A 14,637-nucleotide genomic window follows, 5' to 3' on the forward strand; every position below is an offset into this window, starting at 1 on the left:
GTCATATTGTCTATGCCTATGATAAAACTGATGAATTCTATATTTTAAATTATGATTATTTTCAAAAAAATTTTAAAAATTTCTGTAAAGTAAATTTGCACTTTCTTGAATAAACTCAACAATTCCCACTAGACACTGCTCTGTTCTTTGACTGTCTTATCCCTGGCAACTGCCTTCAGCTTGATTTTTTTTTTCCTCTCTTCTTGATGCTCTCATTTTGACTTCAAATCTTAACTCTATCAGTAATGATTATGATCTCATGAAACACAGAACTAGAAAACTACTCTGCCTGCAAAGACAAATTTGAAGACTGACATGAACTTTGAATTGATGGAGATATTAACATTTACAAAAGAAGCTTTTTCTGATCTGTGAATTTCAGCAAAATTATATGCAAAAACTAATAATTAAAAGTGAATTTCTTGTTTGCTAGAAAGAGGAAATTAATTTGTGGGCTTTGCAGCCAAAAGACCTTTCCATGAACTGATAGCTTTCCAACTTCCCATCCTTTCCCCATTGCCACAAATATTATTATTGCTAATCACCAAACTATTTTTGAGTGTGCTCTATTGCCCTAGCAAAATATTTCCAGGTGCGACTGATTAACAGCTGTGTGATCTTGGACACACCACTTAACCTCTGTGCCTGTTTCTCATCTGGGGGGGGGGGATACACACACACACACACACACCCCACCAGTATTTACCTCACTGAGTTTTCTAGAAAGCTTTCATTTATAAAAACACACACACACACACACACCCCCCAACCAGTATTTACCTCACTGAGTTTTCTAGAAAGCTTTCATTTATAAAGAGCTTAAAACAGCACCTGGTGAATACTAAGCGCTACTAGAGGACTTTTATCATAACTATTATACTGGTTTTTACATTATCACTGCTGATGAAGAACAAGAAGAACTCTGTCCTGCTTTGTCACGGTCACTAATGAATATGCTATGGACAGATCATTTCGGAGCATCTCCGCGGCGGCCGCGGATTTCAAGAGCCGCGGATCAACGTAGAAAAATCAAGGCTTGCAACCCCCGGCCTGGAGCCGGGTAAGGGCGCGGTGCTCGATTTCCTTCCCTGCCTCCGCCTGCCCTAGTGCGCATGCTCAGTCTTGCTCAGCCCGCTGCTGTGATTGATTTTTTTCTGGGCGGCCGTGACGACCTGGGACCGGCTCCGGGATGGGGAGTGAAGCCCCCGGAGCCGCCGCAGCCACTGCTGCGGCGCCTTGAGGAGCAGCCACGGGGAGGCAGCTGCCGCTCGTCGGTGAGTAGTCGAACCGCCACCATGACGTTTCGTAAGAAGGGCTCCAAGAACCCCCCACTCCTGAGCCTGGAATTCATCCTGCAGAATCATGCGGACTTTGTCGCCTGTGTGGGGATGTTCTTCGTGTTGGGGCTCATGTTCGAGGGGACAGCAGAAGTGTCGATCGTTTTTATTACTCTCCAGCACGGGGTTACCTTCCCTGCAGCAGAAGCAGAAGCAGAAGCAGAAGCAGAACGAGCCACAGCACCCAAGTTCCTTTATCATTATGGTGCCAAAGACTTGGCCACGGTGTTCTTCTACACGCTGGTGGCAATCATCATTCATGCCACCATTCAGGAGTACGTGTTGGATAGAATTAACAGGCGAATGCAGTTCCCCAAACAGAGACAAGGCAAATTTTATGAATCTGGTCAGTTTAGCGTATTCTTCCTTGTTTCCTGTATCTGGGGCACATTCATTCTAGTTTCTGAAAACTGCCTGTCAGACCTGACTGTCTTATGGAAGGCTCATACCCATAACATGATGACATTTCAGATGAAGTTTTTCTACATCTCCCAGTTGGCTTACTGGTTTCACGCTTTTCCCGAACTATTATTCCAGAGAAGCAGACCCCAAGAACTCTCCCAGCAAGCTGTATATGTTGGTCTTCACCTCTTTCACATTGCGGGAGCTTATCTCTTGTACTTGAATCACCTGGGACTTCTTCTTTTGATGATGCATTATTTTGTGGAATTCCTTTCCCATTCTTGCGACCTGTTCTATTTTAGCGACGAGAAGTTCCAGAAGGAGTTTTCTCTATGGGCCATTGTGTTTATTTTGGGTCGACTTGTGACTTTAATTGTTTCTTTGATAACTGCTGGTTTTCAGCTGGCTGTAGGGCCGAATGGGAATTCGGATGACTCTGCTGAAGATGTGAATGTGTTGGCAGCTAAAATTGCTGTTCTGTCATCCAGTTGCTCTATCCAAGCATATGTAACATGGAATTTATTTAATGTCCAGCTTCAGAGGTGGATGGAAGAAGATGCGCCTCTTCAGGCCCCAAGTGTGAAGAAGAAACGGATTAAGGGCAGATTTTGTAGAAAAGGAATGGAAAACGGTGTGGCAACTTCAAATAGACTACTAGATTCTCCCCAGATGAGGAAAGAAAAGTCTTCATAATGAATTGCAAGTTAATTGACTAATGTCTCCAAAGAAGTCTGCTCTTTACTATAACATCCATTTCTTTGCTAAGAGAAGAAAATGGCAACCAGTATTCTTGACAGGATGGACAGAGGGGCCTGGTGGGCTGCAGTCAATAGGGTCACAAAAAGAGTCGGACACCACTGAGCAACTGAGCTCGCGGGTACACACACGCACATGCACACAAACACACACACATGCCTATCTTCGCTAGAGAATTTTCTGTTCTTAAAAATATATTGTCTTTGATTTTTGCTACTGTACTCTGTAAGGTATTTTTTGAAGGCATTTGAGGGGAGAGTGAGTATTATGAGTGCAAAAACATTTAGACTAAGCTATTCATCATCAAAATAGTTTAAATATTTCTACGCTTTTATTTTATTTTTTTTTTTACCTTTGAACATTTTCCTAATGATTTGTAGAGATAACTCCAAAATTCATGTGTCAGTGACACAGTTCTTACTCCTGCCAATCTTTTGTAATGTTAACAAGATGGTCTTTTATAGCAATTACATATTTTTAATGTTCTCTTCCAGGATAAAACAGAAATATTATAAATCTGGAATTCAATTTCATTAATTTTTCTGTATTCCCTAAGTCTTAGAATTGTTTTTTAATTTACAGCTGGAGAAAAGATTTGTAAAATCACCAAAATAATGATGTGTTTTATAGGTAATGGTTGTTACATCCCACTAAAAACCCCAAGATACTAATGGTTAACATGTGGCGATTTATTGCTATATATTGAATCAAAATATCTTGAATTAATATAAAATTAGCACTAGGAAGTAAAATCATGCTTGTTCATTTTAAACGCTTATAAACTGGAAATCAGAAAATTAAAGACGGTTTAAAGAAAATCAGCCTTAAATAGCTTTTTTTGATACATGTATTAAAAATTATTCTTAATGAGGTTTGTAATAAGTGTGATATCCACAGCATCTTAAAAGAATATTGTTTAACCTGTAAATCATTTTGAAAAGTAATGCTTATTTGATTTATATCTCTAAAAAGAATGTCATCTGATTACATGTTGAAAACATTGAATATACTAACCTTAAATGTGAATATCATATTCTTATGAAAGTTTTTCCAAAATAATATAAATATAGCTTTGCTTCCATCTTTAATTGGGAAATATTTATCTGTATGAGACGTATTTTGGAGAGAGATATGTCTATATGTATTTTATACACACACACACACACACACACACACACACACACATATATATGTCCTATATTTACAGAAGCCAGTAGAAACAATGGAATGCAGTGGGTATTTACTATATTTAATTTTTTACTCTCAACCTTTAGTTTGATTTTATTTCTATAATGTGAGTGCTTATATTTTTTTCAGTAGTCAGTGCTTTAAAAATATGCTAGGATAAGGTTATATACTTCCTGTTGCTCTCTGTTTTCCCCTGCTATGTCTCCCATCTCTCTACTTTTGATAACTTTCCCTTGGCTTGTTGTAAGTAATCCAGCCTTCCTAATCATGGGGGTCCCTGCAAATTAAACTTAGTACATGAGTATTGTGGACCAAAGGGAGGGCCCGCTTTTAGCAAAATATTCTTTTATGTTCTTTCTGCTTTGAGAAGTACATAACGAAGCAAGATTATTTCTGTTTTGTCCGTAGAATCCACCATCCTGTGGCTTTTTGTTTTTCTCAGTTGCTTCATACCGTAGTTTTGGTAGCACATCCTCTAGTTCCGAGGAGAAGGCAATGGCACCCCACTCCAGTACTCTTGCCTGGAAAATCCCATGGACGGAGGAGCCTGGAAGGCTGCAGTCCATGGGGTCGTTGAGGGTCGGACACGGCTGAGCGACTTCACTTTCACTTTTCACTTTCATGCATTGGAGAAGGAAATGGCAACCCACTCCAATGTTCTTGTCTGGAGAATCCCAGGGACGGGGGAGCCTGGTGGGTCAGACAGGACTGAAGTGACTTAACAGCAGCAGCAGCTCTAGTTCCAAAGTACAAGAAACTCCGCTTCTATCAACCACCATGCAGTTAGTTGTAAAACAAAGATTTCCAACTTCTCATAAGAAAGACTGTTCTTTCTCACTTCCCTCATTTCTAAAGAATCCTCCCCTGTTACTTATAACCTCATTCCTGGAAACAAATTTTTTATCCATTATATATGTAATTTATTTTCCAGTAAGTGCAGGCCTGACTCAGTCTAGGAAATGACAGCAAGAAATATGTTTCCTTATGTGATTGGCAATGCCAAGAGTTAAAATGGGATTGATATTAAATAAGATTAGGGTCCAGAACAATTTACCCAGGATTTTCTGGGGCTCTGTCCTCCTCAGTTTATCCATTTGACAGCAAAGGACTACAGATGTTCTAGGCTTCATATCTGCATACCACATACATGATAGAGAGGAAGAGGAAATCTGATCACGTGTCACTGAGAGTCACCTTTACTGAACTTATTTGATATAGTGTTGTACTGGACTGATTGGCGAAGTCAGGTTATATGCTTCACCTGTGAAAAAAGGCAAAGCTTTCTTGTAAAATGTGGATCCACAAGGAGTAGCAAGGTTGAGGAAAAATAAGGGGAAGGATGCTGGGTACATCTCAACTATTCATAAGAATTCAACACAGAAAAGAAATGTACGTGAAGTAAATTATGAAAGTCACCCTATAAATGAAATTCAGCACAATACAAATTTCTAAGTTCCTTTTAAAAATTCTTAAAAACATGCCATTCTTAAAAAACATGTCATAATAAATCTCAGTGTGACAATTTGATTTCTGTCAAAATGGATGACATGGAAACAAAACTTTCCACTTTCATTATTCAAGGTGTTATTAAGTCAAGCATTAGTTACCCCTATGAAAATTTACATAATTAATATTTAATCACCAAGTGTTGAGAAAGTCATAAAGATGTCTGATCATTGACTTTGAAGATATCACTCTGATTAATGAATCCGTTTTAGTGCTTGCCAAGCTTTATTCTTTAGGTATATCTATATGCATTGATTTTCTAGGATAGATGTAGGGTGGATTTTCCTTAAAAAGTTATTCTGCCAGCATTTATTTATAAATGTATCTCATTTTAAAATAAATAGTAGAAATATGTTACTCAACCTACCTGTCTCAAAGAAATAAGCATGTTATATTCCTAGTGATCAGTATAATTCTACATTTCATTTATGTAAGAAAGCAACAACCTGTAGATATTTCTTCATTTATATCTAGTCAGTATTTAATTATTAGTAGAGGAAATATGTACTGCCAATATTGTGTTAACTTGGAATAGATTCTCAAGATTATTAATTGCAACATTAATATTTTAAAGCTTTTTGAAGACATAAAATATTCTGATATCTTTTTAATCCAGAAAAACCTGGGCAAAGTTTTAAGTTCTCACTCAACTAAATGGAATAATTTATATAGTATAATAAAAGACATTACTGATGATTTACATAGGAAATGATGTATTGGAGCAGTTCCTGAGATGAAATTCTTGCGGGAGAAGTATCCTTGAGAATGTGGCATGTGGAGTGGGCTAGAACTTGGGTATTTGAGTTATGGCAGAGAATACATTCCCGTTTCAAGTCATAGACAATTCACTTGCCTGGCTGAAGTGGGTATATAGTGTGGGTGAGCAAAAGGAAGTAAGTGAGGCTTAATAACAGATCAGATTACCAGAGAATTCACAAATACTTCTTGAATTTCTCTGGAAATAGAGGATTTTATTAACTGCTGTGTTTGAATAAAATCTATATCCCGTGAGACACTTTTGTACAAAATAAGACAGTGATTAATAATACATACTAAATAAGACAGTAGTATCTGCCAAGTCCCCTCAATTATGTAGGAAGATTATCATAAATCCATCATACAAAACCCTTACCTTTCTAAATATTAGAACTGTTCTCATGATTATACAGTCATGTGACTATCTAAATTTTGGCTTCTAGACCCTTATAAGCAAATCCTTTGTAGGTCCTGCACCACTTCTGGCACTTCTAAGTATTTCAATAAATATATAATAAGTCAAACATTAAGAAAGCTGTCTCTCAGACAATTCACGTTCTTTGGCCCTTTGTGTTTGGGGCTACTACATTATGTCAACTGATCTTTTTTCATTTTACAATTTCAAAATTACATTGATATATAAACTGACTACTTCAGAGGATAATTACAAAACTTAAAAAATTTTGACAGTGGAATGTGATATGCAGTTTGCTTAATTTTGACATAAACAGAACTTAACAATAATGATATGGACATCCTCTGTCATAAAAGTTATTAGAGTTGCTGTTAAGGAATATGGTTCTTTGATAATAAAGGCAAAATACCTATTTTAAATAAAGGGAAAGTGAATTCCCTAAATTAAAAGTAAAAAAATACTCAGTTTCAATATCAACAGCACTATTCTTCAAATCAAGTAATGTCAGTGCATAGAATCTCATGGCCTGATGAAAATTTGAGAAAAGAGAACATTACCTCATGCCCTAAGGCATGAGATTTTACCTAAGCCATCACACACTATAAAGTATTTACATCCCAAGATAGATTTAATATTTCTTCCTCTTGCTGCTTAATTAATTTTGAAAAGCTGGCCCTCAAATACAGAATTGCCAAAATATGTATTTTTAAATCTTAATACATTAAAAAATATGTTTCCAGTTGTATTGTTATAAATTCAGCAATGAAAGGTAGTAATAAGATTATAAATGATGTTTAACAAAAATCAGTGTTAAGCCTTTACTCTGGCCCTTAGATATGTGTGAACTTTGTAAGACCCTTAAACATTTTAAGTGTCGGATTGTGTGTCACCAAAATGGCAAATATATTTATATATTTTAAGAAGCTACTATAAAGGTTAAAAATGCATTCACATACAAAGTTATAAATAGTTTGTATGTGCGTATGTGTATATATTGTTTCCTTGGTGGCTCAGTATTAAAGAACCTGCTTGCCAAGGCAAGAGACACAGCTTTCTATCTCTGGGTGGGAAAGATCCCCTGGAGAAGGAAATGGCAACCCACTTTAGTATTCTTGCCCAAGAAATCCCATGGATAGAGGAGCCTGGTGAGCTACAGTCCATGGGGTCATAAAAAGAGTCGGAAATGACTTAGCAACTAAATAACAACATGTGTATGTATAGAGCTATTGTTAACAGATGTAAATTAACAAGATGATATTTGTTCATGTATTGCCTCTGTATACTTTCACATTCTATGAATGTATACAGTCTCATTTGAAAGTGAAAGTTGCTCAGTTGTGTCCGACTCTTTGCAACCCTATGGACTTAGCCCACCAGGCTCCTCTGTCCATTCCCTTTTCCAGAGGATCTTCCCACCCCAGGGATCAAACCTAGGTCTCCTGCATTGCAGCCACATTCTTTACCATCTGAGACACTAGGGAAGACCCACAATCTCATTTAATATATACATATATGTGTTTATGCATATACGTATGTGTACATATGCATACACATAGATTGCTGCCATGCATTTGCATATTTAGTTTTCAATAAACTATTTTTTTTTTTTTTTTGAGAAGGAAATGGCAACCCACTGTAGTACTCTTGCTTGGAAAAATCCTATGGACAAAGGAGCCTGGTAGGCTACAGTCCAAAGGGTAGAAAGAGTTGGACACGACTGAGCGACTTCACTTCAAACTATTTTTTAGAAGAGTTTTGGGGTTTAAGCAAAACTAAGCAGAAAGCACAAAGCTCCCATATATCCCCAGATCTACACCACAGCCCCACCCTAATACCCATGCATATATCTTTCCCTGTTATCTGCATCCTACATCACTGTGGTATGTTTGTTAACAATCAGTGAATCTACAGTAGCACATCACAGTCACCAAAAGTCCATAATTTACAAGCAACCTCACTCTTGGTGTTGTACATTTTATCAGTTTTAACAACCATATAATGACATGTATCTACCCTAATCAAAGAAAATAATTTCATTTTCTAATAATCTGCTGTGTGCCACCAATCATACATCCCTCTTCTGTGCATTTTTATGTACTTTACAGATGTATAGCATTGAGTTTTCCATCATGTCTGGGTAGGAAGAAATAAAAGATTTAAATATAGTCATAGTTCCACCTCTATATCTAGATGAAATTTAATAAGGAATTCTTTTCCCATATGTATGAATTATTGTTGACTAATAACATACATTGCAAATATATATCACTAAAATGTATACAAATTGTCTAGAGTAAATACACACTTATTATAGAGTTAACTAAATGCATAGTAACTATAGACTTTATTTTACATAAGTGATAAAAATACAAATGGTATTATATGAAATCTCTTGTTATATATTCTGAATATAGGTCATTTACTTGAAACATTTGAAATGGTTTGTTCAGTTGCTAAATCCTATCTGACTCTTTGTGACCCAATGAACTGAAGCACTCCAGGCCTCCCTGTCCTTCACCATCTCCCAGAGCTTGTCATGTCATGTCCATTGAGTCAGTGATGTCATCCAATCACCTCATCCTCTGTCACCCTCTTCTCCTCATACCCTCAGTCTTTCCCAGCATCCCAGTCTTTTCCAATGAGTCGGTTCTTTGAGTCAGGTGGCCAAAGTACTGGAGCTTCAGCATCAGTCCTTCCAATGAATATTCAGGGTTGATTTCCTTTAGGATTAACTGATTTGATCTCCTTGCAGTCCAAGGGACTCGCAAGAGTCTTCTCCAGCACCATTATTCGAAAGCATCAATTCTTCTTTGCTCAGCCTTCTTTATGGTGCAATTCTCACATCTGTTCATGACTGCTGGAAACAGCATTGACTATACAGATCTTTATTAGCAAAGTGATGTCTCTGCTTTTTAATATGTTGCCGAGGTTTGACATAACTTTACTTTAAAGGAGCAAGTGTCTCAATTTCATGGCTGCAGTCACTATCTTCAGTGATTTTGGAGCCCAAGAATATAAAATCTGCCCTTATTTCCATTTTTTTCCCATCTATTTGCCATGAAGTGATGGGACAGGATGCCATGACCTTAGTTTTTTAAATGTTGAGTTTTAAGCCAGCTTTTTCATTCTCCTCTTTTATCTTCATCAAGAGACTCTTTAGTTCTTCTTTGCTTTCTGCCATAAGGGTGGTGTCATCTGCATATCTGAGGTTATTGATATTTCTCCTGGCAATCTTAATTCCAGCCTGTGCTTCATCCAGCCCAGGTTTTTGCATGATGTACTCTGCATAGAAGTTAAATAAGAATGGTGACTATATACAGCCTTGATGTACGGCTTTTCCAATTTTGAATCAGTCTGTTGTTCCATATCCAGTTCTAACTGTTGCTTCTTGACCTGCATAAGGCTTCTCAGGAGACAGGTAAGGTGGTTTTGTATTCTCATATCTTTAAGAATTTTTCATAGTTTGCTGTGATCCACACAGTTGAAACCATTGGTCTACATAAATTATGATAAGCATAAAGATTAAGTTCTTATCATATTCAAGTTTAAATTTCAGACTAAATAAATGAACTAAGCATTTATTTTGGGAAATCAAATAGCATCAACAAGTATTTTAGTAGTTATCAGTACTAGGTATCAGGTAACACACATTTTTCATCATTGCCTTCTTATTAACTCACATAGTGTTTCATAGTTGTAGTTATTCAAAATTTGTAGAACTCAGATGAGGGACCTTTATTATTAAAACAAATACACAAACAAACTCAGTAGAGCTTTCTTTTGCTATCTCTTCCAATATTGACTTCCTCTCCTGTTTACACCCTTCCAGTTTGAAGTATTAATTACTGATGTATTGGTGTGTTTATTGCCTGTCTGCTTTACCGGTTTGAAGTCTTTAGCCACGCTTCTTTAAATCATTAAGGTGACCTTTGTGATCTAGCATAGCATACTCTTTAGTCGAGACGAAGCATGCAATAAAAATGTGTTAACTGACGATTATCTTGATGGTTTGGAAATGGACATACATTATTTATTGACCCACACTTACCTTAAAAAAAAAACACAAGATATGTGAACTTTAATAAATTTTCCTTAAACCTCTTAAATAAAAAACCTGTCTCCAAAATGCTAGACTTCTGTTTATGTCATGTATCTTCCTAATGGTGTTTGTGATTTGCCAAACTTTTTAAAGTTGAGTCCTTTTATTAACTTAAGAATTAAATTCAGTTCAGTTCAGTTCAGTGGCTCAGTCATGTCTGACTCTTTGTGACCCCGTGAACCGCAGCATGCCCATCATCCCTGTCCATCACCGAATTCTGGAGTTCACTCAAACTCATGTCCACCGAGGTGGGGATGCCATCCAGCCATCTCATCCTCTGTCGTCCCCTTCTCCTCCTGCCCCCAATCCCCCCTAGCATTAGGGTCTTTTCCAATGAGTCAGCTCTTCACATGAGGTGGCCAAAGTATTGGAGTTTCAGCTTTAGCATCAGTCCTTCCAAAGAACACCCAGGACTGATTTCCTTTAGGATGGACTGGTTGGACCTCCTTGAAGTCCAAGGGGACTCTCAAGAGTCTTCTCCAGCACCACAGTTCAAAAGCATCAATTCTTTGGCACTCAGCATTCTTCATGACTTCCCTGGTGGCTTAGATGGTAAAGCGTCTGTCTACAATGCAGGAGGCCTGGGTTCGATCCCTGGGTCAGGAAGATTCCCTGGAGAAGGAAATGGCAATACACTCCAGTACTAGTGCCTGGAAAATCCCATGGACAGAGGAGCCTGGTAGGTTGTAGTCCATGGGGTCGCAAAGAGTCAGACATGACTGAGCGACTTCACTCACTCACTTTCTTCACAGTCCAACTCTCACATCCATAAATGACCACTGGAAAAACAATAGCCTTGATTATATGGACCTTTGTTGGCAAAGTAATGTCTCTGCTTTTTAATATGCTGTCTAGATTGGTCATAACTTTCCTTCCAAGGAGTTCGAGTCTTAATTTCATGGCTGCAGTCACCATCTGCAGTGATTTTGGAGGCCCCCAAAAATAAAGTCAGACACTGTTTCCACTGTTTCCCCATCTATTTCCCATGAAGAGTTGGGACCAGATGCCATGATCTTAGTTTTCTGAATGTTGAGCTTTAAGCCAAATTTTTCACTCTCCTCTTTCTCTTACATCAAGAGGCTTTTTAGTTCCTCTTCACTTTCTACCATAAGGGTGGTGTCATCAGCATATCTGAGGTTATTGATATTTCTTCAGGCAATCTTGATTCCAGCTTGTGTTTCTTCCAGCACAGCGTTTCTCATGATGTACTCTGCATATAAGTTAAATAAGCAGGGTGAGAGTATACAGCCTTGACGTACTCCTTTTCCTATTTGGAACCAGTCTGTTGTTCCATGTCCAGTTCTAACTGTTGCTTCCTGACCTGCATATAGGTTTCTCAAGAGGCAAATCAGGTGGTCTGGTATTCCCACCTCTTTCAGAATTTTCCACAGTTTATTGTGATCCACACAGTCAAAGGCATTGGCATAGTCAGTAATCAGAAATAGATATTTTTTTTTGTTGTTTTTTGTTTTTTTTTCTGGAATTCTCTTGTTTTTTTGATAATCCAGTGGATTTTAACAATTTGATTTCTGGTTCCTCTGCCTTTTCTAAAATCAGCTTGAACATCAGGAAGTTGACGGTTCACGTATTGCTGAAGCCTGGCTTGGAGAATTTTCAGCATTACTTTACTAGCGTGTGAGATGAGTGCAAGTGTGCGGTAGTTTGAGCATTCTTTGGCATTGCCTTTCTTTGGGATTGGAATGAAAACTGACCTTTTCAAGTCCTGTGGCCCCTGCTGAGTTTTCCAAATTTGCTGGTATAGTGAGTGCAGCAAATTTCACAGAGTGCAGTAACTTTCACAGAGTCATCTTTCAGGATTTGAAATAGCTCAACTGGAATTCCATCACCTCCAGTAGCTTTGTTTGTAGTGATGCTTTCTAAGGCCCACTTGACTTCACATTCCTGGATGTCTGGCTCTAGGTGAGTGATCACACCATCGTGATTATCTGGGTCGTGAAGATCTTTTTTGTACAGTTCTTCTGTGTATTCTTGCCACCTCTTCTTAATATCTTCTGCTCCTTTAGGTCCATACCATTTCTGTCTTTTATCGAGCCCATTTTTTGCATGGAATGTTCCATTGGTATCTCTTATTTTTCTTGAAGAGACCTCTAGTCTTTCCCATTCTGTTGTTTTCCTCTATTTCTTTGCATTGTTTGCTGAGGAAGGTTTTCTTATCTCTCCTTGCTATTCTTTGGAACTCTGCATTCAAATGGGTATATCTTTCCTTTCTTCCTTTGCCTTTCTCTTCTCTTCTTTTCACAGCTATTTGTAAGGCCTCGTCAGACAACCATTTTGCCTTTCTGCATTTCTTTTTCTTGGGGATGAATTTGATCACCGCCTACTGTACAATGTCACAAACCTCCATCCATAGTTCATCAAGCACTCTTATCAGATCTAGGCCCTTAAATCTATTTCTCACTTCCACTGTATAATCATAAGGGAATTGATTGATGTCATACCTGAATGGTCTAGTGGTTTTCCCTACTTTCTTCATTTTAAGTCTGAACTTGGCAATAAGAAGTTCATGATCTGAGCCACAGTCAGCTTCCCGTCTTGTTTTTGCTGACTATATAGAGCTTCTCCGTCTTTGGCTGCAAAGAATATAATCAATCTATTTTTGTGTTGGCCATCTGGTGATGTCCATGTTTAGAGTCTTCTCTTGTGTTGTTGGAAGAGGGTGTTTGCTATGACCAGTGTGTACTCTTGGCAAAACTCTATTAGCCTTTGCCCTGCTTCATTCCATACCGCAAGGCCAAATTTGCCTTTGCTGCAAGTGTTTCTTGACTTCCTACTTTTGCATTCCAGTCCCCAATAATGAAAAGGACATCTTTTTAGGTATTAGTTCTTAAAGGTCTTAAAGGTATTCATAGAACCATTCAACTTCAGCTTCTTCAGTGTTATTGGTTGGAACATAGGTTTGGATTACCGTGATATTGAATGGTTTCCCTTGGAAATGAACAGAGATCATTCTGTCATTTTTTAGATTGCATCCAAGTACTACATTTCAGACTCTTTTGTTGACCATGATGGCTACTCCATTTCTTCTAAGGGACTCCTGCCCACAGTAGTAGATAGAATGGTCATCTGAGTTAAATTCACCCATTCCAGTCCATGTTATTCCGCTGGTTCCTAGAATGTTGACTTTCACTCTTGCCATCTCCTGTTTGACCACTTCCAATTTGCCTTGATACACGTCCAAGGAGCGGTGGTTGCACGGGCGCAGGAGGGTTGAGAGGAGCTACTCCACGGTCAAGGTCAGGAGGGGCTGCTGTGAGAATACCCCTCATCCAAGGTAAGGAGCAGCAGCTGCAATTTGCTGGAGCAGCCATGAAGAGATACCCCACGTCCAAGGTACGAGAAACCCAAGTAAGACGGTAGGTGTTGAGAGGGCAACAGAGGGCAGACACACTGAAACCTTAATCACAGAAAACTAACCAATCTTATCACATGGACCACAGCCTGTCTAACTCAATGAAACTAAGCCTTGCCATGTGGGGCCACCCAAGACGGACGGGTCATGGTGGAGAAATCTGATAGAATGTGGTCCACTGGAGAAGGGAATGGCAAACCACTTCAGTATTCTTGCCTTGAGAACCCAATGAAAAGTATGAAAAGGCAAAATGATAGGATACTGAAAGAGGAACTCCCCAGGTCAGTAGGTGCCCAATATGCTACTGGAGATCAGTGGAGAAATAACTCCAGAAAGAATGAAGGGATGGAGACAAAGCAAACACAACACCCAGTTGTGGATGTGACTGGTGATAGAAGCAAGGTCTGATGCTGTAAAAAGAACTGTTGCATAGGAACCTGGAATGTTAGGTGCATGTATAAAGAATTAAATTAATGTCCTCTAAATATGAAGCTACCATTAGAATCCTCAATATATGAAGCAGACTGTCATTTTGAATGTGCCCATGAAGACGTGACATTTGCTCCACATATTTAGCAGCACTTTTGTAATAGTGAAAAATAAGAACAAACAAATCTTTCAACAAGGTTTTTGAAAACATGCAAAAGACTAAGGGGGGATGGGAAATGCTTTATAGTGGGAAGTGAGATTAAGATTTTATGTTGGTCAATATTATCTGACATGATTTTTAGACATCCTTACATACTCTTGGACCTCAGAGAAATGGTCAAAGCTGAAGATACCAGTTTGGGAGTCATCAGCATAAAGA

General features: G+C 38.3%; 1 protein-coding gene across 1 annotated transcript; it reads left to right on the plus strand.

The window, feature by feature from the left end:
* The first annotated feature begins 715 nt into the window (after positions 1–715).
* Positions 716–3,591, plus strand: TRAM1L1 (translocation associated membrane protein 1 like 1). Its single transcript, XM_006046886.4, has one exon. It carries the CDS (start codon positions 1,113–1,115, stop codon positions 2,430–2,432), a length of 1,320 nt encoding a protein of 439 aa, XP_006046948.3. The 5' UTR covers positions 716–1,112; the 3' UTR covers positions 2,433–3,591.
* The last annotated feature ends 11,046 nt before the right edge of the window (positions 3,592–14,637 follow it).

This window comes from Bubalus bubalis, chromosome 7 (genome assembly GCF_019923935.1).
Source record: "Bubalus bubalis isolate 160015118507 breed Murrah chromosome 7, NDDB_SH_1, whole genome shotgun sequence".
Classification (NCBI taxonomy): Eukaryota; Metazoa; Chordata; class Mammalia; order Artiodactyla; family Bovidae; genus Bubalus; species Bubalus bubalis.

Excerpts from the sequence above, each read along its gene's own strand:
- TRAM1L1 (XM_006046886.4), top strand. The coding sequence starts at position 1,113 with ATGCTCAGTCTTGCTCAGCCCGCTGCTGTGATTGATTTTTTTCTGGGC.